General features: G+C 54.4%; 9 protein-coding genes across 9 annotated transcripts; 5 read left to right on the forward strand and 4 right to left on the reverse strand.

The window, feature by feature from the left end:
• Position 1: 1 nt before the first annotated feature.
• Positions 2 to 4192, forward strand: EV422DRAFT_519983 (uncharacterized protein). Its single transcript, XM_053069649.1, has 9 exons — positions 2 to 127; positions 200 to 272; positions 352 to 449; positions 511 to 671; positions 742 to 824; positions 896 to 1008; positions 1081 to 2062; positions 2126 to 2296; positions 2369 to 4192. The coding sequence occupies exons 1-9, from the start codon at positions 125 to 127 to the stop codon at positions 4030 to 4032; spliced, it is 3348 nt and encodes a 1115-aa protein (XP_052928294.1). The 5' UTR covers positions 2 to 124; the 3' UTR covers positions 4033 to 4192.
• Positions 4193 to 4210: 18 nt separating this feature from the next.
• On the reverse strand, positions 4211 to 5748 carry EV422DRAFT_519985 (glycosyl hydrolase family 61-domain-containing protein). The gene has a single exon (XM_053069650.1). It carries the CDS (start codon positions 5406 to 5408, stop codon positions 4428 to 4430), a length of 981 nt encoding a protein of 326 aa, XP_052928295.1. The 5' UTR covers positions 5409 to 5748; the 3' UTR covers positions 4211 to 4427.
• Positions 5749 to 8309: 2561 nt separating this feature from the next.
• Positions 8310 to 9708, forward strand: EV422DRAFT_319583 (uncharacterized protein). Its single transcript, XM_053066268.1, has 3 exons — positions 8310 to 8571; positions 8686 to 9419; positions 9499 to 9708. Exons 2-3 carry the CDS (start codon positions 8700 to 8702, stop codon positions 9499 to 9501), a joined length of 723 nt encoding a protein of 240 aa, XP_052928296.1. The 5' UTR covers positions 8310 to 8571; positions 8686 to 8699; the 3' UTR covers positions 9502 to 9708.
• A 259-nt stretch (positions 9709 to 9967) lies between these two features.
• On the reverse strand, positions 9968 to 11069 carry EV422DRAFT_504417 (S-adenosyl-L-methionine-dependent methyltransferase; the record flags this gene model as incomplete). The annotated part of the gene is made up of 3 exons (XM_053068427.1): positions 9968 to 10221; positions 10443 to 10836; positions 10887 to 11069. The coding sequence occupies 3 exons, from the start codon at positions 11067 to 11069 to the stop codon at positions 9968 to 9970; spliced, it is 831 nt and encodes a 276-aa protein (XP_052928297.1).
• Positions 11050 to 12135, forward strand: EV422DRAFT_319576 (uncharacterized protein). The gene is made up of 3 exons (XM_053066267.1): positions 11050 to 11078; positions 11172 to 11496; positions 11566 to 12135. The coding sequence occupies exons 2-3, from the start codon at positions 11266 to 11268 to the stop codon at positions 11881 to 11883; spliced, it is 549 nt and encodes a 182-aa protein (XP_052928298.1). The 5' UTR covers positions 11050 to 11078; positions 11172 to 11265; the 3' UTR covers positions 11884 to 12135.
• Position 12136: 1 nt separating this feature from the next.
• Positions 12137 to 13544, forward strand: EV422DRAFT_319532 (uncharacterized protein). The gene has a single exon (XM_053066266.1). The coding sequence runs from the start codon at positions 12621 to 12623 to the stop codon at positions 13368 to 13370; it is 750 nt and encodes a 249-aa protein (XP_052928299.1). The 5' UTR covers positions 12137 to 12620; the 3' UTR covers positions 13371 to 13544.
• Positions 13545 to 13562: 18 nt separating this feature from the next.
• Positions 13563 to 16221, reverse strand: EV422DRAFT_319518 (uncharacterized protein). Its single transcript, XM_053066265.1, has 3 exons — positions 15433 to 16221; positions 14120 to 15098; positions 13563 to 14047 (listed from the first exon to the last, which is right to left on the reverse strand). Exons 1-3 carry the CDS (start codon positions 15877 to 15879, stop codon positions 13755 to 13757), a joined length of 1719 nt encoding a protein of 572 aa, XP_052928300.1. The 5' UTR covers positions 15880 to 16221; the 3' UTR covers positions 13563 to 13754.
• On the reverse strand, positions 16202 to 17621 carry EV422DRAFT_519991 (HSP20-like chaperone). The gene is made up of 4 exons (XM_053069651.1): positions 17449 to 17621; positions 17099 to 17285; positions 16680 to 16982; positions 16202 to 16577 (listed from the first exon to the last, which is right to left on the reverse strand). Exons 1-4 carry the CDS (start codon positions 17460 to 17462, stop codon positions 16509 to 16511), a joined length of 573 nt encoding a protein of 190 aa, XP_052928301.1. The 5' UTR covers positions 17463 to 17621; the 3' UTR covers positions 16202 to 16508.
• A 2115-nt stretch (positions 17622 to 19736) lies between these two features.
• On the forward strand, positions 19737 to 21175 carry EV422DRAFT_319727 (cyclophilin-like domain-containing protein). The gene is made up of 4 exons (XM_053066269.1): positions 19737 to 19956; positions 20027 to 20570; positions 20640 to 20687; positions 20770 to 21175. The coding sequence occupies exons 1-4, from the start codon at positions 19813 to 19815 to the stop codon at positions 21021 to 21023; spliced, it is 990 nt and encodes a 329-aa protein (XP_052928302.1). The 5' UTR covers positions 19737 to 19812; the 3' UTR covers positions 21024 to 21175.
• Positions 21176 to 21445: the final 270 nt, after the last annotated feature.

Consider the following 21445-nt stretch of genomic DNA (forward strand, 5'->3'; position numbering starts at 1 on the left):
ACCGTCTTTCGCGCACTTTGCGAAAGGGGGTGCGACTCTCTGTCCCGAACAGCATTCGGCAGAGGCACACATACATAAAACTGGACAACGGTCTCCCTCCGGTCTCCCGGCGCCATTTCCCGAAATGGTTGGGGCAACACTTGTTATATGCTGTGTTCGGGCCATTTCGAGTTTACTGACGAAATGACAATCTTCCCAGCCTTGCATTCTGAAAGTGCGCATCGTCGCAGCTCGGAACCTGCCGGTCATGGACCGAGCGACCGAACTGACTGGTATGTCCACCTGCTCTTTGGCCGACCCCACCACTATGGTGTAGTTTACGCAGTCTCAGCTAACACCGTTCGGCTACAGACGCGTTCGTCGAGGTGAAATTCGCAGCATACGATGAGTTCCGCACGCAGATCTGCAAAAGGACGCTGAACCCCGTCTGGAACGAGGATTTCCGATTTGTACGTTCCTTGATCTCGCCCTTAGGCAATGGGATCATAGGCTCATCAACCAACTTGTCAGGAAGTCAGCGACGATGCCGATCTCCAAAACGAGCCACTGGAGCTGAAAGTGATGGATTACGACCAGATCACGTACAATGACTCGATCGGGACTGTGTTTATTGATATGAACCCGCTTCTGACGTGGGATTCGAAGTCGCAGATCTCTGGGTGGATTCCGATGTAAGCTGGGCATAGGAGTGGGTCCTGGAGGATGTGGAGGCGTTGCGGCTCACTTTTCCGCGTATGATAGCTTTGATACACTCCGGGGAGTCAGAGGAGAGCTGAATGTACAGGTCCGATTACAGTTTTTTGGGGATGTGAATCCCTTCAAAGGTGAGCGGTGCTTGACAGGCATGTGCGCTGGGGATATGATGCTTACAGGAGAATCCGTTGATGCCGCCCAGATAGTTCGGCCGGTGTTCAGTTCTATACCTCCACTGCTCTGCCGTCGAACCTCAATGTTCAGTCCGTATTGGGCTTTGTATCTGCTCTCGAGAATGAGGACGATCCTGAATACGTGAGTACTGGCATGACAGCTATGCAAGACTGAGGCTGAAGCGGGCGTCTGACACTCGACCATGCATCGTAGCACTGGAGTGATAACTTCCGAACTCCAAGGACGTCGAACGAATCGCGCACGCGTGTCATGTACCGCTTGAGCGGACAGCTCAGGAGGAAGATCGGGAAGGAAGCGCTCGAGCTGAACGGGAATGCCGTCATTGGATACAAGCAGTATTTCGACATAGAAAATGAAGAGCGGTCGATTACAGCGCGGGCCATCGGTACCGCCGTACGACTCGTGATACCGGATGAAGTGACTTTGGACCGGGGCGCGAGTTGGGCGTCGTTGGCACATTCTCCGACATCCTCGCCATTAGGCGGCACACCTTTTAGCGAATCGCTCCCGGTGGTGACGGTACCCACGTCTCCCAATGCGCATGCCTCCGCGTTGAGCTTATCAGAGGACGGCTCATCCCTTCATAGGGACCAGACTGTTGCCATGCTGCTACCAACCGCCGCAACAGGCTACAAATCCGCCGAGCACGTCACTTTCACGCTGCACAACTTCCCATCGGGCTCCATCCTCGGAATCGGCGGACTTGTGAGCGCTACGTCCGTCAAAGTCATCGACAACAGCAAAACCGAGATCCGGGAAGCCTGGTGGACGGAGCTGCGCGACGAGATTAAGTCGCATGCCAGAGCTCTTGGGTGTCCTTTCGTCATTGGGTATACCGAAGACAGCTGCATCAACGGCGAACTTGCGGTTTTGCATTGCAGTGGGACCGCGGCGATCATGGATATGGCGATGATGGGCGGCAATGCTACGTCGGAGGTGCTGGGTACGGCGACTGGCAGTGCCAAGCGAGAGTCGGTTGCGAACGATGCACATAATGGGACCAGCTCGGTTAGCAGGCGGAACTCGGTATCTGTGCCGCGTGACGCGAAACTGGAAGAAGGGCTGTCGCAGGGGTCATTAGGGCAGCCAAGAGGCTCGTTGACAGGTAGCGAGTTTCGGGAAACGTTTTGGGACGCTTTTGCGAAGAGGAGAAGACGCCGGAAACGAGCGAAAGGTATGCCGGATTCATTGGCACACTGTGGAAAAAGGCTGTGCCTCTAAGCACCCATCGAATCAGGTTGTCAAGCATGTCATATCACGTATAGGCGCGACGACTCACCATTTCCCATGTCGTATATCAAATGCGGTCTCTGTAAGAAGAAATACGTGCCGGAGGTTTTGTTGACAACCATTGACCCACCCCCTGAGCTCGAGACCGTGAGTAATGGCATCTTGCTCGAAGCACATGGTATGCAATTACGTCTTCGCGTGCGTTTGGCTCTGTAAGATTGAAGCTCAAGATGCTTCAATACACCGTCAGTCTGCAGGTATCGCCGGATACATGGAGACTCCAGGCCAGGTGTCATATCTGAAGCTATTCCCTTCGCCCAATACGACATCCATCGACAGCTTATCTATAAGCTGCGGATAAACGGGCTCAATGCGGTGTTTGGGCTGAAAATACAATTTAGCGTAGGCGAGTCTTTGATGACGGCCGTCGCTACTGGCACTGCCACATATGTGCGCGCGCTCCCTGCTCCACCGCCACTGAAAGTGTTTCGGAACCTGGAAGTGGTCGATGAGGAGGACCAACGGCTGCTGGAGATTCAGCGAGGCATCATGGCCAGAAGTGAGGAGAATCGAAAAATGATCGAGGACGCGCTTGAACTCTTGGAAGAGGAGTCGCTGGCATTAAAGCGGGCGCGGCGACAACTGGACGAAGACGAAGACGAGGATGAGGTCAAAAACCGTGTTCTCAAAACCGACGCAGACGACTCGTCAAGTTCCGGCAGTGGGTCTGACTCCGATTCCGACGATGAGCAAGAGCAGACTAAGAGACATCGCAGCGTCATTGTACAGATCGATGACGAGCAGGATGAGGATCTGGTGCTTTTGCAGTCGCCTTCCTTTCCTTCCAATTTCGCGATCTGCAATACCTCCGTGCCACCTTCGAGTGATACCCTATTTGAACCGCACGGACTGGATAGCGTTCAGGGCATCACGATGATCAAGCACGCCATGATCACCGGTGCTTCCCATCACCCAAACAGGCAGCTGGCGGGACTGTTCAGGCAGATATATGAGGAGCTGATCATGCAGTTGGGTGCGTACTTTGAAAAGTGTGTCGTCGCCGGACTGGACTACAACGTGACGGTTGTGAAGGAATGCGAGATTCAGATCGTGCTCAATGGGGTGGCTCTGGGTTCGTCGCTCGATTATGCAACGTTGACTGCGGAAACCGACACCATCGAGCTGGACGAAGTCTTGGAGGAGATTCGATCTGGGAACCTTTCATCTTCTCGCAGACCGAGCATTGTGCATGCTGTGGAAGACCCGATGCCCAAAAAGCTGACCATCTCCAGCCCACTCATCGTGCGCGAAGCCACCCGTCTATTCTTCCGCCGCGAGCCAACAGTTACATCCATGGGAACCAGCGGGACCAGCATCGACGAAGATTTTGTCTTCTCCATCGACGCCGACGATCCGAGCGGCATCGGAGCCTCAGTTACCAGCACCGTTCCACCCTCGTCCGCCGTCGCATCACCAGGATCGGGCGCTCCTCCGATATCAACATCGCACAGGCCCAACCACTTCCCTAATTTTCCTTCCACCTACACTGGTCCGGTGCCACTCACACCCTTATGGTACATCCCCTCCCACCCCACGCTTACGCATCTCGGCCGCATATCCCACCACTTTGTCAAGGAGGCCGCCATCACATTCGACTCTGTACAGGGAGGCATGGGCGGGTTCTCGCATACGTTCTTGATGGAGATCCATGCCGTGCTCAGGGCCCATGCGCGAGCGCTGGGCGGGAACGCGCTCGTGGGCGTGAGGGTCGATTTGAGCGTGGTGGAGGAGAGTCTGAAGGGCGGGACGGGGTATGCGCTCATATGTATAGGAGGCGATGTGGTCGTGGTAGAAGATGGTGATGTTGGGGTTGAGGGAGGATACGCGAGTGTCGGTGCCAGAGGTTTCTTTTGAGGCTTCTGAACTGCCTTCATTTTGTATTTACCGATGTCCGGTAGTCTTATATATATCAAAGCATCCCGAAATGATACCATCAAGTATCTCACATTTGAAAGCAGTAGTATTTGCGAAAGTGCAGAGCCAGGTCGAGAAGAAGGTTACCGTCACACTCCCACATTTAAACGCAGTCTGGTGGTTTGCAAAGCTTCGTAATTCTATTTATATTCAACGGTTCATCTCGTTCATCTATCTTGTGAAATCGGTCTATCTATATGTGTGTATCTATCTACATCTATCTTGCATTTCGCATCTATGAACAAATCGCTTGCCTTTGTAGCGAGATCAAGCTTCTATAAAGTCGGGCGAACGGTATATACTTGCGATGGGACATTCGTCATATCGCAAATGACTTAGTTCCTCTTGCGGCACTTGGGGGGAGCCGGTGCAGAGGTAGGCGCAGCAGTAGGGGCCGGGGCCTCGGTGGAGTACTCAGGGTCAGTGGGCGCCGTATAGGTAGGCACAGGCGCCTCGGTAGAGTATTCGGGGTCGGTGGGCGCCGTGTAGGTAGGCACAGGCGCCGCGGGGGTAGAGACCGGCGCGGGAGCAGCGGGAGAGGAGGAAGGAGCCGGGACCGGGACGGGAGCGGGGGCAGCACCGCCAGCAGTGGCAACGGCGGGGCCGAAGGTGGGGTAAGAGTCGTAAGGAGCGTAGAGGTTGAACAGGACACCGGGGCTCTGGAAGTTGACGTTTCCGGGGATGAGGGTCTTGGGCTCAAAGTCGGCGTTGCCGGTTCCGGTGATCTGCATCTCAGCGCAGTACACGTAGAGCTGGATCCCACGGCCAGGGTTGTTGGTGTACAGGGTGTCGGCCTCGTGCAGGGCGTTGATCTCCGTGCGCAAGAGGTACTTGCCCGATGGGACCTGGGCGGGGATGGTGATGTCCAGCTGGCCTCCGTTGCCCATCAGGACCTCCGTGCAGAACTTGTTGGTGGCCTTGTCGAAACCGTGCTCGAAGATCTTGAACCAAGCGTCGCCGGTGGGCATGCTGCCATCCGCGGGTGCGGCGGCGAGGTAGACCTCGCAAGCACCCTTGTGGGAGGACGCGATGATGTCGTCCCCAGCACGGTCGTGGCCGAAGAACAAAGACATCTTGCTGCCGGCGGTGATGGGGCACGTGGCGGCCGCGGGCTGAGTGGGCGCAAACCCACAGATCATGTCCTTGCTGGCCAAGTCCTTGATGGGGAAGTTCCTCTGGCCGGTTGTCCACGTCGATGTGTGTCGAATGCAGTCAGTAGTTGCGCCGCCGGGGAGGACGACGTGGTCAAGGTACGTGTGGGCTGAGACCGAAGAGACGGCGGCGAGGACCGATGCAGCGATGAAAGCGACCTTCATGATTGTAGCGGTGTTGGGGGTTGGGGGCTGTGTATGTTGGTTGGGTTGGTGTGAGGCGGTGTGAAGAAGGAGGGGATGCTACTCGCCCAGCTCTGCTTTTATGCGACCCGACGCTCCCTCATCTGCGTTCCTCTGCCCGTATGTGCTGCCGGTCCCCGGCGCATCGCTCTACATGTGCGTGGGTGCTACGAAGGTTCATCGCGACCAGCCAGATCGGACTGTCAGTGCCCGCGTTGTCAAAGTTGGCGTCGCTCGCCTTCTGCCGCTGTCAATTTTGAGCGGAGTCGCGTTGCCATTCGTTCCGGCGCTGGCCTGGGACCCCCAGAACGGCCAAGAAAACTGAAACGTTCGAATTTTCGCTTTGCTAGGCGCTTTGGGTCAGCGATCAAAGGCAACCAAACCGGGACCAGCGGAATCGCTTACCCCAAGAGCAGGCCGCCTTTCTTGACAATGAAATCGAAGGTTTATTGTTTATGGACAATAGTGACAACAGTTTAAATTGTTTTAGAGTTTAGCAACCCGATTTCGCGCCATAAAGTTCGCGCGCCTGACTGTCTAATGACATGTCTTCCCGAGTTTTTGGCTCTAATCTCCGCCGGTGGTTGGTGGAGCGAATCTTTACCAAAACTTTCTGGTGTTCGGCGGAAAGGTTGCAGTGAACCTGTCAGAAGTTTTCGGAGCGCGAGAACAATTTGCGATTTGCTCACGTTACATCAGTTTGCTGGATGGATCCGAGGTTCTTCTTTGCGTGCACGGTTCCGCCGCTCATATTGAATAATTGCAGAGATACAAAAGGAATTGTACGGCCAAATGCAAAGAACATGGTGCTATCGTCCAGAACTCATTTTGGGATGATGCCGCCAAGAAGTCGTGCCTGCTTTCCCCGGCGCATTTGAGCTCATTGTTTCGGAAATGGTAGTCCGCTTCAAATGTGCACTACTCCTCATTCCTCGCGTCATGGGTTTCCACTCAGTGACCATTTGTCTGCGCATACTGGCCTGCTCACGCCCGGGTAAGTGTGCGCGGACAAATAATCGGTGTGTGTCGGGCGGGCCGCTTCGCTCCATCCAGCGCCGCACCGTCCGAGTCTTCACATCAGGCTTCGCTCACGCCATCGACTTTCACGCAAACGCTCCACACTTTACGGATCGTGAATACCAGCAATCGGCTCATGCCTCGATGGCTCACGACAAGGCGAATACATGAGGCTCAGGCTTCTTGGTCCAAAGCTCCCCCGGAGGCGTGAATCGCGTTGCACCTTGGCTGCTCGGTTGGAGAGCGAACAATTGTGTCCAGAAGCTCAAGGTTTGCCTGGGGATGATTTGGGCTATCAATGTTCTCCTTGGTGGCTTCATATTCGGCAGTACCTTGCTGGCTTTACCCCGACACGGCACTCGGCTTTGAGGTGCTGATATAAACAGCGTCAAGCTAGACCTCAGACGGTATTCCCGACGTACTGCTGATCATTGACGGTGAAGAGGTACGCGCCCGGGTGCATGACACTTCTTTCAACTTCTTTGCCCCGCATGGCATTGGCTTCTCCGGTACCGCAGTCAGGTCTAGCTGCAGGCATTTGGCGACATCATGCTTGATATGTCTGTGCAGGCGTTGCGTGGTTTCCTCTTCCGCCGCGGGTATCTTTGCCGTTTCACGGAGGGCCACCACTCCTCCCAGATACGAGCGATGCACATACGAGTTCTGAGTCTCGTTTTCCCCTTCCCTTCCGTCAAGGTCCATATCACGCACCATGCACATCAGTTGCAAGCCCTTCGAGACGTGAGGGTTCTCGCGTCGTTTGCCTCGAAGCAGAGGATGCTAGATTGTTGTCATGGCCGTCATTCCGCCGTAGAAGATCCTAGTCCAGGGCATGGGTGACAGGTGAATTGTCAATGCTGTTGTACATGGCTTGATATAGATTACGTGCCAAACGTAGCGAAGGGTCTGATGCCGACTCCGATTTCAATGCTGCACCAGTTCGCCTGATTCCAAGTTCTACTGCAGTCAACGGCCAGTTTCGTGAGGTCGTGGACACGATCACACATTCGGAGTGCCAACCGAGTCGCTTCGCATACAGAAGGGGATCAAATGTTTCCAAATGCAGCCTTGACTCGCAATGCACAGTGTCTTCCTTCGCGAACAACGAGGATAGGTGCCTCGCCGTTCGTTGGAGATATCCAGGAAGTTCCAGTCAGCGCCGAATTAGACCACCGTTTCGACTCCGGTCGCCAACGCAGCCCAGCGGGCGCTTGGTGCTGAGTACTGGCGAGTATTGCTGAGCGTGGGTGTTCTTGGAGCGGGACCCTTGTTCCCAGCCATCTAATCCCAAACTTACGGCCATCAGTTCTAGTACTGCCAGTCTTAACATTTTTCTGGTCGGAGATTCAACAAATTTTGTCTCTACCACTCCAAGCCAACTCCAAGCAATGCAAGGACGGCTTTAGGACTTGGCTCAGTTGCCCTTCAGAACTCTGTTGCCTACTCCACCTTGACTGGTCTGCCTACATTAGGTTCGTTGTCAAGTAAGAACCTATTCTACCATATGCAAATATTGATCAAACTGTCGCACAGAAGTCCTATGTCGATGGCCAAGTCTCAACTGCAGGAGCCGGACTCTCCAAGGCTGGCACTACTTTGTCCCTTAATGCAGACCAGTCGGCCGTTATCACAAAAGTGGGAACTTTGCAAGGTCTTAGCATTACAGGCTGAGGAGATGCAAATATCAGCGGGAATGTTGTAGTCTCGACTGTCCCTACAGCAAGTACCCATTTGACGAATCAGACTTATGTCGATAATCTTCTTAATACAGGAAGTGGCCTTACTCGATCTTCAAATACGTTTTCTGTGAATGCGAGTCAGCCTCAGAGGCTCAGATTACTCCAGTTGGGACGTTATCGGTTCTTAATGTTATTGGAAACGCTAGAACATCAGGCATTGCAGTGGCTGGTACCCAGCCTGGTTTAAACCTTAACAATACATCGACAGGTGGAGCATCTTGGGAACTCTACTCAACGACCACAGGGGATGGAGTGGGAGTTGGTTTCCTGTCGTTGTTGAACACGACCGCTGGAGGAAGTAGCCCAGTCGAGCCCAGTCTTTCACGTCAATAAGACGGATAATTCCTCCAAGTTAGCATCTGCAACTGACTCAACATCAACTACATCAGGTGGGCTACAGGTAGGCGGTGGTGCCGGTATATCTAAATCTATGTATGTTGGAGGAATAACAAATACAACAAATCCTACGGCCCTTTCTCACTGTTAGTGCCTTTTTTTTTCAGCCCAACTCAGCAACATGGGACCAAGGTTCGGTCTCCGCATCAGCAACGTACGCAGCCGCAGTAAGGAACTCGCAGATGCTATCGAACGGGCGAAACAGAGTCATGAGCAGCGAATCGAACCGTTGGTCAAGGTCTTGCTGGAAGACATAGCTGTCGAAGCGGCAAACATGACCTCGGAAGTGCGAGCGTTGTGGGACGATGCTGGGCACTTGATCACTGAGCTACAGAATGTCACCGAGCGCATGTTCGACATCCTGCGCCAGCAGTCCCAGCACAACGACGTCATTTTGAAGCTCCTCGACGAAATCAACACAGCCTTCGAGTATGGAGAAGCTCGTGTGCAAATCTATGCCAAATACCGAGAGTGGGTCGGCGACCTTCGGGACTATTTGACCGATGTCCTCAGTGAGAAATTTGTGGGTCGCAACTACTCGCTCTGGGGACAGATAGCCAAGGACATTCGCAAAGAGCAGAAGACGAAAGCGGAAGCTCTCCGACGAGGAAAACCGACGCCTCAGTGCGTCATCACCGACGCTTTGAAGGCCATCCTGGCGACGCACAATCTGACGCTGGACGAGCTCCAGGCGGTGCTCCATATGAAGGAAAACAGCAACACCACCTTCCACCGCGCCGAGAATGAGACTTCTGAAGCCGCCATCGCTGCGTTAGAACACTTAGCCTTTCCACCCGATCTGAGACCGCTGAAGGATGTGCTCCGTAAGACCATTCAAGCGGTCAGTGAATTCGACAGGGCCGAAATCGAGCCATCCCAGTAGCTTTCTCGCACAGTATAATAAAAGCGTATTACAACAGTGAGCGAGGAGGCGAACCGGGAACGGAGGTCTCTGGGTCTGCACGGAACAAGTGAAGGAAAGAAAGCGAAGAGCGACAACAGGAACACCATGGCCCCGCGAAAGGCTTCCGGCAGGCACGTCTGTCCCCTATGTCTCTACCTGTGCCAGAGCCGACAAGCCCTTCGCAGGCATACGAAGGAAATGTGCGCTTGTCCGCTGGCGGACCGTACTTGCCCGACCTGCGAACGTGTTTGGAAATGCCACGTCGAGACGATTACTTGCGACCACGACCCTGAGAAAGGTTAGACCCTTCTGGGCGACTGGGAGGCAGTAGAACCGGACTTATTCGGTGTTATCTTGTTCTGTCGCTCACTGCAGCGGCCGCGGAGACGATACCTTGCTGCGTGTTGAATTGCAAAGAGGCTAGCTCTGTGGTTGAATTCACGCACCACTATCGACGGAAACACGGGCGGGACGCGCCACTAGCCTCACCTCCACCACTCCCGACGAACAATGCCGTATCCATGCCGCCGGCGTTCCCACCTCCCCGCCGCGGAGCGTCCGTCGGTCCTAACTGCGTTGCCGCGAACGGCGTCGGGGGCGACGTCCACTATGACAATGACCGTGGGATTTCCATCGAACCCACCTCTGAAGCGCTTGATGGCTTCGTCTTCGTCGTCATCATACCCTGAAACCGCGTTGAATTCCCACTTTGCTCGGCCTTGAAACTCCTCGTGTTCTACTGTATGTAGATTCCGGTATGTACGACGTAGACGATGACATTGTCACCATCTTCGGGGCGATAATGGTATCGGTGATCGTGGTCGTGCTGAGTTAAGTTCCGGTGCGAGATACGATGTGATAGGGGGATAAACAAAAATAATCCCGAAATCGTGCTCCGTAGATGTTTGGCGCAGGCGTTGTCATGTTCGGATCAGGAGGGTGGATGCAAGATTGCAGAACGCTCCCTCGCCAAAGCCACATACTCAGGCGAGATTTCTATTCCGTCAGCTTCGCGCCCGCATCTGATGGCGGCAATCAGAGTGCTGCCGGACCCGGCGAACCGGTCTAGAACGCTGCCTTTCGCTGGGGAGCAAGCTTTGATGATCCGTTCAAGAATCTCTTGTGGCATTTGAGCCGGGTGAGCGACACGTTCAGCGCTCGAACGTCCCTCGCCTGCTGCCACGCTGGAAACGTCCCACAATGTCGTATCGAGGTCCAGATCTAACCAAACGTCCGATGGATTCTTTCCTCGCGGGTTGCAACGCTTGACACCTTTACGTGTACCATAGGTGCATGTTTTCTGGTCGTGAGGTGCTCGGACAGCCTCCAGGTCAAAGTAGGGATCACGCCCTATCTTTTGGAACCACATGTACGTTTCGTGTTGGGGCGAAAAGTAGTTCTTACACGAATTCCGCGATGAGTGTGCCATATAACCTCCTGTCGAAGCTCCAGCGTGGCAAATGCATCCCAAAAATGGTAGGAGAGAGGGAAGTGCTGCCCGTTGTATGCCTTTGTGTAGCCTAGATTCAACCACAACGACCCGGTAGGCTTCACCAATGCTTCGGCCAGTTGCAATCTCTCCTTCATGTAAGCGAGGTAATCAGCGTGGGGCCCGGTTCGATCATACCGCTTTCCGATTTTGTAAGGAGGTGAAGTGACCACCAGATCGTACTGCTTCCCGCCATCAAGCAACTGGTGGAGAACTTCTTTGCTTTTTGGAACAGCTTGCTTTGGAAAAGCTGAACGAAATCAAAACCGAGGACGCAGAGCAAAGCAAAACACAATGTCTGCAGACATCACAGACATCACTCAAGCCATTCGATTACTACCTGAGAGCGAAAGGGCTGCGGTGCTTTTAGCTTGGGTGGAAGCGAAGCGCGCCGAGGCGGAAGTTAAGCGCGCCGAGGCGGAAGCCAAATTGGCCGAGGTCAAGGCGGACACCGCTCGGAGGCTTGCCGATATCCGCCGGGTTGCGGAAGAGAGGCTTAAGACGCGGAGCTTTGCGGACGCTTTGGTGAGCGTTAGTGACGTTTTCTCGCGAGGACGCAGGGACACAGACGTTGATGGCTGACACTGACTAAAGTTTGTTATAGCGACGGTTGTCGCCATCGCATGGATAATCGTCGCCAGCCTGTGCTTTCGAGCAGCGCAGCCCGCCGCCAAAACGGGAACGGTGTTCCTGTTTGCGCTTTTTGGAATCGTTTTAGGGGCTGGGTTTCAATTTGTACATGGTCTTGGCGTGCTGGACTCGCAGATCAAAGCCGATATCCTTCAGCTGGTGCATTACGTCGATATCGCCGAAGACCGAACGGACGCCTTGTATGATGGCATTAGGTCGCTAGCTGAGAAGACGAGTGCCAATTCGAAAAAGGACTCGTTAGGGCTATTGAAGGGGTGTTGAGCATTCCGAGTAGTATCAGAAGCATCATGGGTGGATTTCGGGCTGGAATTGCGACTCTGCGTCAGCGTGATCCACGTCGGCCTTTGTACAGTAACTCCATTTAATTCGAGCTGTACCATTTTTTTGGCAAAGGAGAAGGGTGTTTTGGTCGACGTAAATTTCAAACGCCATTGAGATATTCGTGTGGAAGTGATACAAGCGCGAGATGCAGCAGATGTTCATGGCTATTGCGCGAGAAACTGGTGATGACGAAGAGAGATCGCGAAGACGTTTCACAAGGAGGCTGCTGAGGTGTTTGGATCTTAGTACTGTATGTACGTCGACAGTACAAAATGACACTAGCTAAAATAATTCTAGTTACGTGCCATTAAGGACTATCTACTACGTCTTTTCCCCCAATTTCTCCTCAAAATGCTCCTCTTTAATAAGGCTCTTCGTTCAAGGGACGTCCGGATATACCCAAATGGCGGTATGTATCCGAAGCAACGACAATCCTCGAGCGGCACTAATAATGGATATAACAGTCGTCGTCATCGTCCCACTCGTCTCCATATCCATCTCCATATCCATTTCCGTCCGGCGCACGATGCCCACCGTGCGCCTGATAGACGTCGTCACCAGGGCAGCTCGACATGTGGGGGTAGATATCCTGAACTGGGTGTGCTTTGCCGCATCTCCAGCAAAAGTGTTCCTGGCAGTGGGCACAAGTGACGTGGTCGCAGCCCACCGTCTTTTCAATGGTCACACAGCAACCTGGACAATCTCTGGTGAATACGACCCGCGCGTTGGCCAACAGGTTGCAAATCTTCACACCGGAATCCATCTTCCGTGGGAGGTTCGGCGGCGCATACGCGTTCGACCCATCTTTTCGCTCGGTTGCAACCGAGGCAAAATCCGAAATGCCACGCGGGGTCGAAGGTGTCCAACGGGGCTCGTCGCAGCTGCCAGGCCATACCGTTGTGTCTGTACAGGACCTCCGGGGTGGGGATGCGTCGGCAGAACACGCACCGGGTATTTGCCGGCGGAATGAATCGCCCGGGAACGAGCACGCCGTACCACCGGTCGAGGCAACTTTTGCAGCAACGCACGTCACATCCTCTTCTGCCACAGGACGGCAATATGGCGTCTTTTGGGACCTCGTTGCAGCACATCATGCACATCCCCAACTCCGCTCGATGTTTCCGTACCCAGCGAGTGATAGTATTGAGAACCTCACGCTCATTCGTTACCGTCCGTCCGTCGAACCGCAACCGCAACTCGTCCGACGCGTCTTCTTCCGTACTCAATCCCGCTATGTAGTGGCGGAGGTCGAACGCAGATCGACGACGGAAGAAGTCCACCAGATCATTGCCGTCAGCAGGACGCAGCCCCACAGCCAAGAGAATGGTCTTCTCGTTTCCGGTACCATGTTGACAAACTCCCAAGGATCCAGGTCGGAGTACCGCATGTCAAACGATATGGCATGCCTTTTACTTCGTCTCCGTTAGGCAGATACCTCGTTTTGACATTTGCCTTTTGGCTGTGGAGATGACGCAAGCCAAAGTAAGAAGAAGGTTGGGTCCCGATGCTGTGCGAAAATCACATCCAACCGCGTCAAGAGAAGAACGCACGCGTTCCGGAGGGGACATCGCCAACTCGGTAGTAGACCGAAAACCCCATTGATTTCGATAGCACAAGCTGCCGATTCATCCGGATGACAGGGTCCGCGACCTCATAGCTGTCGGAAGAGATGTTCCACATTGACACCAAATATTAGGCTCCAGATAGCGCAGAGTCTCAGTCTAGATTGTGGAGATTTTAAACAATACGCCGCCATCTCGTCCACCGAACTTTGCATGCAGCGATTGCGAGAGGTCCCATCTCGTCCGACTTTAACGGTTCAACCCCAAACCCCTCAACCTCTCAAAGAATGTTGCTCCGAACGCCTTCGAGCTCCCATCCCCCCCATCCTCGCCTTTCTCCGCCGTTGCACTCCCACTAGCGCTCATACTGCTCGGCGAATAATACTGCTTAGCGTACGCCTGCATCTCCTTTCGCGATTGCTCGAGGAAGGGGTCCTGCCGGTCGACGCAGCGGAGTCGCAGGCCGGGGAAGTTGGAGACTATGAGGGCGTGTAGGGAGGGGAGGAGGGTGGCGGGTGGGGCGTAGGTGCCTGAGTTGTTGTCTGGTGGTGGGACAGAGGCGGGTGTGAGATGTGGGAACCAGATGGAGAAGAGTAAAGGTGAAAAAGACGTACCAAGAACAACCTCCCACCCCCAATCATCCTTCCCCATCCCCATCTGCACATACTCAGCCGGCGGCGGAATCTGCGCCCACCCGCACGCCGGCCGCACATGGAACTCGCCCGCATACCGGATATATTCCGAGCAGTTGGCATGCATGGCATGCTTAGACGCATTGTCCAACATGAACGCCGCGCCGGTCTCCGAGAACCGGAGCGTGTTGTCGTCAATGGCGTAGGTGTACATGCAGGGTTTTGGTGGCGGTGGCCCGGGTTCGTTGACGTCTGTGCTGGGGAGATCCTCCGCGTTGTTGTTGGCGGGGAGGGTGGGTTGTTGTGGCGCGTCCAGGCTGGGGTCGTTGTCGAAGCGCGGCATTGGGAAAGGGATGATACCGGGCCCGGTCACTGTCGGCTGCACTTCCTGGATGGGTGCCTGCGTGACGGTGTTCACCGCAGCATTCGTCGCTGCTGTGCTCTGGCTCGTCGGCCTGCTCGCAGAGGCGGCTGATGCGGCCGGATTTTCCGAACTTGACACGAGAAGAGCGATGAACTCGTCGCCGCTCATTAACACCCCCGCGCCATTGTTCCACGTCCGTGCGTACAACAGCCGATGTGCAGCTTTGATGCTTTCCCTCAAAGCCGCGCTGGAAATTGAGCTAGCGAAAATAGTCTGGGCAGCTTGGTAATTGACGTTCCAATGTGTAGGGGGTTCCAGGTACGCCTGGATTCCTACCAGATGCATCTTCCACGTGCTGTACAGACGCGATTGGTTCGTGCGGGTGAGCTGCCCAACGAACGGGGAGTGATGTACAGTGTAGCGGACGGGGCCTGCAAATGAGTAAAGGGGAAAGGATGGATCTGACGTCGAGCTGTTGTTGTCATTTGTTGCGGACGGGCTTGTTTCGATTTCCAGGTGTATTTCGCCACGGTAGTTGCCGGTCTTTGGGTGGGTTAATGTGAGGGTGTGGCGGCCGGGTGTCAGAGGAGTTTGACACTGGAAAATAGGTGGTAGTGAGGAAACATGGGTGAGCTCGTGCGAACGCAATGGTCGATCAAATCATCAGAGAAATCCTGCACAGATAGAATCCCATCATCCTGCTCGCGACAAGAACTTGGAGGGAGGTGTGAAACAACTCGAATGCTGGCTGTCGCTCTCAGAAACGACCTACGCTCGGAGGCGCCCTTCATAGAATCACGGCGGCGAGGAGATATGTATTGCGCTCCTGCACCTCCGTCGCTTCGCTCGCCGCTCGCATTGCTCGCGGTGGTGGGCTCTCAGGCTGCCTTCCGCGCATCAACCCCACTCGCTCCATTCCACTCACACATACCTTCCCAGCAACCTCATCCCCAACCGTATGCTTATCCTTATCCCACACCACAACACTCAACACCGCCGCCACAGGCACATTCCTCACCCTCCACCTTTCATCCCACACCGGATTCAGCGTATTATACACACAAGCCGAGCAATAATCGATCTGCGAATCAATATTCGCGCGAAAGAACGGGTCGATCGAGCCTAGGATGTCTAGTTTCGGCAGGTTCGTCGCTTTGTGGAAGTGGATGGTTACGTCGAGGGTGGGTTGGTACCCGCCTGTGGCTTCTGAGAGGGAGCGGGAGGATTCGGTGGTGGAGGTGGAGATGGAGGAGGGCTCGCGGTAGGGTAGGGGCGGTTTGGAGGAGGTGGGGCGGGGGAGGCTGGTGAAGGCTTCGAGAGGGCCGCTGGTTTCGGCGAGGGAGTCGAAGCGGGATGGGATACGTGGGAATGGCGACATGGTGGCGGGAGAGGTCCGCCGAGGGTTGAGGTGCCGACAATTCAAAGCCTGCAACTGAAATGTGAAGATCGATATGCGTGAAATGAATGAACCTCGGGTGCCTGATTGACTGAAGTGGGACTGTGCCTAACTAAATACAAGACGGCTAGCCTCCTATCTATATCCGGCTAATACAGTATTTACGGCAGTGGGTGTCAATGGGTTGAGAGGGAGCGCTCAGAAAAGGCGCTGTTGAGCACTGCTTTTCATAAGCGGCTCGTGCGAGTCCCAGCGGCCAACGGCGCCGTTCCCACGCGAACTTCCATATTCCCAAGCCCCAAATCCTACAGCAACTTCGCCAAGTTTCCGCCCAAGGAGGACACTAACTTATCACACTGCGATATGTTCTGCACATTGGATTTCGCGGTCGGACGTGTATGTACAATGCCATTTTTTTTCACGTCACAAATGTACTTAGGGGGCTACATGCACACCATATTTGAAAAGGAGTTGAAACGGCTGACAATATTTGGATAATAATGTAGGGATAAATCACGGGGGTTGTATTTTGCGAGTGTTGGAGAGGAGCACATGGAAGGGAGGTTCGGGTGTGGTCGTCAGTCGGGTACAGGAACCTTGGGGTTGAGTATTTAAACTGATTCGACGGATTCGAGTTTGGGGAGATCGCCGTCCTCTTCCTCGTCATCAGAGTCTTGCTCCTGTGAGTGAGGGATGGGAGAAAGTACAGATGATTGATCAGTGAGCGTCCTTCGTGATGGGCTTGTGCTCTTCTCTTTCCCTATGCCAATGTCATCACTTACTCCTCCAAGATCCATTCCGTTGGCGCCAAAGTCCATGCCAGGCATGCCACCCATACCGCCCATACCGCCGGCCATGTTTTGGAACTGCGAAAAGTCGATTCCGTCGAATCCACCGGCTCCACCAGGGCCGCCAGCAGCAACCTCCTCCTCGACCTCGTCCTCATCCTTCCACTTTGAAAAGTCCGTCTTCAACCAGTGGTACTTGGCCTTCTCTTTTGTCAGGCGGGGCCAGTACTCTTCTCCGGTCGCCTTCTTGGCGATCACGAAGCTCAGGTTGCGCGCGGTGATGTTTTGCTTCGATGCCTGGAAGAATCGAGTTGGGATTGTGAATACAGGGAAGAAAAGGTTTCCCAGCAGGAGACCGAAGGAACCCCCAAAAGCCCGCAACGCACACCCGTTAAGTGACTAGAGAAACCAACCTCAATGTCGACCTCCTTGAAGAATTCCAGGTCGAGGGAGTATTCCTTTCCGTGGGACGCGCCAGTGAACTTGAGTCCCGTTGCGCTCAAGTTGACCTCGGGGTGCTCAACATCGCTGACGTTGATGGTGACAAAGAGCTCGTCGGTCCGTTGAGCCCAAAGAACTTCCGGGATGAGGGTATTTGTTCTGTAGATCGGTCGAGTTGTGAAAGCGAAACCCGTAAATGATTAGCGTTAGAGGGCAGATCGGGACTCGGTTCCAGCATGGCCCAACCGGCTCCAATAGTGCCTCTGTTTTTCCCCGACACTGCAGACGGAGGGTCGAAAGTCGCAAGGGAGCGTGTACTTACGCAGCGGTCATCATTGCGTGTGTCTTTTCTGTGATCTGCGAAAACCAAGAGCGAAATTGGAGACGATCAGTTAATGTTCTTGGCGAGTTGAACAAATGCCACAGCGTTATCGTGTCCAGCCGGGTCTCTGCAGGGAATTGGCCCCCGAAACAGCCGTCTACAGAGTATATTAACGCACCTTGGTAAGCGAAGACAAACAGAAGCGAGATGTGTGGGGAAACCAGGGTGAATTTAGAGCTCACGTTTGTTCCAGCAGGACGTGGGAGAGTGGGCGCATGCATGATCTGCGCGTGATTTTCTCGCGGCTTCTCCCTCCTTCGTTTCCCTTCCTTCTCGACTGCAACTTCCAACCTCAACGGGCCCTTGCCAAATTCCCACGCTCCCCCAGCCACATGAGCTCCCGAGCAGCCGACCATATCCCCTACCCGTTCGGCAAAGCGTTTCTACGAGGATGCCACTGTTCAGAATGTGGTGAGATGACACCATCTTCGCCGTTCACAAATCGCTCCTGAAGAACTTCCCCTGGCGTGAAGCACAAGGTCCTCTTATTCCAGTCGCCGGCCCCAGTATGCACCCTCTGAGCCCCCGATCCACCTGAAGAGTCTTACGAAGCCTGATTTTGAACTGTTTCTGGATATCATTTACGAACCTTGCGAGGCCAAGATGTCGTCGATGACCGTGTAGCAGCTCTTCACGTTACTTTTCACATGCGACTACCGGACAGGTCATCCGGGTTCAATTGGAAGCAGAGCAGGGAGCTGTTGACAAGGCCGTAGACTATGGACTGTATATCGGAATACCTGAACCAACTGCGCCGTGAGCCCGCCCTATCCATTTTCGACTTGATTAGGGGCGAATGGTCGAGTTTCTAAACGAGGATAAGACCCCAAACTGTATCGAGGTTCTCTACATCGTCGATAAGTGCGAAGTTCCTGAGCTTCTCGGCAACGAATATAAGTCCCATTAGATGCACGACGCATGACAGGACGTCATTTCGGTTTGCTCTCTCTGAAGCTGCAGAACGGGCTGCTTTTGGACATTGTCGAAGACGCCTCGAGATGCCGTGATCAACACCATTGCGCTGGATGCCAGGTTGAACAATTTTGTTGAGTTAGGCGTATGAATAGGGTGTCACACAATCAACAACCGAATTGCACCGCTGACCACCCTTAGTTGTGCGTGCGTAGCTCGTAGGACATCTATTACGAAGTGAATGTATCCGATCTTTGCATATAACGCATATGTAGGAGCAAACCACTGCGTGTGGAATACACTGCGGGATGATAAATGTATGGTAGTGGCCCAATTTCGTAAGACCAGATATCTGATAGCGATGTTCCCATGCAACCTGTGGAAGGCCCTATGCGTTGATGTACGCCGGATGCTCCATTCGCAATGACGGCCCATTCCGCGTGTCGCATTCATCTACAGCGTATCTGTCCCACCGTCTCAAAGTGTCTACAACTGTTTAGCAAAAGGGAGATATAGGGAGCGGACACAGCGGGCTGACCGGAGCAGTGCTGCCCCGTCCATCCCGGCCCGGAAACGACACCCGCACCTCGATCTCCAAAAGCAGACAATCGGGGGGGTCTCACAGCTATACACAAAGCCATGCGAGTAGCTGTAAGTTCCCTGCCACCCTGGGGACCTGGAGCTCTCCATTGAGCGATTGGGCTGCGACGCGTTCTCACAAATGGACTGTGCACCGCTCCCCCAGCGGCTGAGCTCGTAGGAGGCCACAAGCGACAGACACAGCTTCCCAAACGTTGAGTATGGACCGGTAGGGTGTAGCCCCATCCGCCAGCGAGACATTGTGGCAAAATGGGTGTAGGCGTCATCATCCAAGTTCCCAGGAGCGTTCCCCTCGCCCGCACACGTGTAATTGCGCAATACACCAAGTACCGTCTGGCCGCCCGTCCCAGTGCCGTATGTACCCTCGGTGCGAAGACGCCCGCGGGCGAGATATCTACGGCGACGGTGTAGACAGCCTGGGACGGCATTTCGTATGCGTCCACTTCGCACGCATGTCTCATACTCGGATGCTGCGACCGTGGAGGACCGCCCGCGTGCGCGCGACTGCATCGGATTACAGCTGCATTCAAAAATCATACCATCCCGATGGTCCAGATCAACGATCTCGTACGATGCGTCGGTGGTAGTCCACTGCCGTCCGGAATGCAGGAAGCGCCAGCGACGTCCCTGTCGTGTCGTATGCGCGCTGTCGATTTCTGCTTACGTGACGTCTAACTTCGCAACCCAATTTCAAGCTTCCGTCAAAACCAGGGACACAAAGCAAGCAAATCACCCTCCTGGACCTGGAACTCTTACAACTTTGTAACTCATTGCATATCCAAGAACATCGAAATGCCGCTACCCACGACGCTGACGGTGGTCCCGTTCACCCCCGCATCTACGGCGACGAGCTCGTCGACCGTCTTCACCGAGAAGATTATTGTCACCGGCGATATCTCGCACTCGAGCTTCCATAGGGCCAAGGAGGTTGCACAGGTATGCACTCGATATTGACAAGAGAACAGTCGAACAACTGTTTTCCTAAATTTGTCCGTAAAACATCCAGGCAGCAGCCAAGCTCCCCAACATAACCACCGAATTCCACGCCCTCCCGCAAACCGCCTACACCCTCCGCCGCCACGCCCTCCAATCGTCCTACTCGAACCTCCACGCCTCTTTATTCCCACACACGCTAATCGAGCTACACAGCACAACAACAACCACCCACAAACTCGTCAACCGCACCCGGAAAACGGAAGCCAAAACGACCAAGAAGCTGCTCAACGTCGCGGACCTGGTCACGTACGCCGAGGGGAAGAACGTCGCTATGCCTAAAGCCACGGGGGATGACGTAGCAACGAAGGAGCACACGCGGTTCTTGAAGAGCTTGGGCAACCCCGTGGTGAAGATTGGGTTTGAAGCTGAGAATGCCGACGGGAATGGGGAATTCGAGCCGCTGGGGAGGGATGTATTGATCGAGCTGTTTGCGGAGACGTGTCCGAAGACTACGAGGCATTTTCTGCAGTACGTGGATGGCGGGCAGGGGGGGATGAGTTATTTGGGGAGCGGGGTCTCGAGGGTCGTTAAGGGGGGATGGATTGAGTGTGGAGGTGAGTGGGGGGTTGGAGATGTTGCAGGAAATTCCACATGCATGGTTCAGATCATTCTGCTTCTGGTAGAAATCCGCGGTCCAGATGGCCAACTTCGCACGGGAAATGTCTTGGAAGGTCAGTTGGACCCCCACCTACGCTCGCTAAACACATGAGAGAAGACCTAACTAACCCCTCCCACCCCACCCCCGAACACCAGATGAAAACTTCATCCACCCGCACGACCCCTACACCCTCCACCTCATCCCCTCCTCATCCGGCCCGCACACATCCACCACACCATTCATGATCACCACGGCCGCGATGCCCTGCTTCGACAAGCGATATGTGGCGTTCGGGCGCGTCCTGGAGGGGCTGGAGACGTTGCTGGCGATCAACGGGATTGAGTGTATTCATGAGCGGCCGACGAGGGGGATTAGGATTAGGGACATTGAGCAGTGGAAGGAGGAGTAGGTGATCATAGCAGGGTAGAGTAGGGTTGGGGGGTTTGACAGGTGCGACCGTTTATGCGAAGTATGATAGGAAGTCTTGGTAGAATAGGAGGTCGCTTTTGCAGAACATCGCACTGTGGGTCGGTGTGACCTTGATGAATGCATGCGGGCCTGTGCGAGACTCGGTTCCCAGCCCAAAAGCAAGCCCCGCTCCGTGACGTCGTCAACGCGTATCGATATGGGGGAATGCCATGCGATCGACGATCCACCTCCCAGACGGGCTGCAACCACAACGTTTTGCCGCATCGCAGGAAACCACGCAAGAGCAGAGTCAACGAGATTTCTCAGGAGGTATATAATAAGAACGCATATAGCTAGCCGTGCCCCTTCTCTTTCTACCGTAAAAGCATCACATTCCAGATCACTTAGTTTTTGGCGATACAG

The sequence above is a fragment of the Fimicolochytrium jonesii genome, assembly GCF_025526975.1.
Source record: "Fimicolochytrium jonesii strain JEL569 chromosome Unknown EV422scaffold_4, whole genome shotgun sequence".
In the NCBI taxonomy this organism is placed as follows: Eukaryota; Fungi; Chytridiomycota; class Chytridiomycetes; order Spizellomycetales; family Powellomycetaceae; genus Fimicolochytrium; species Fimicolochytrium jonesii.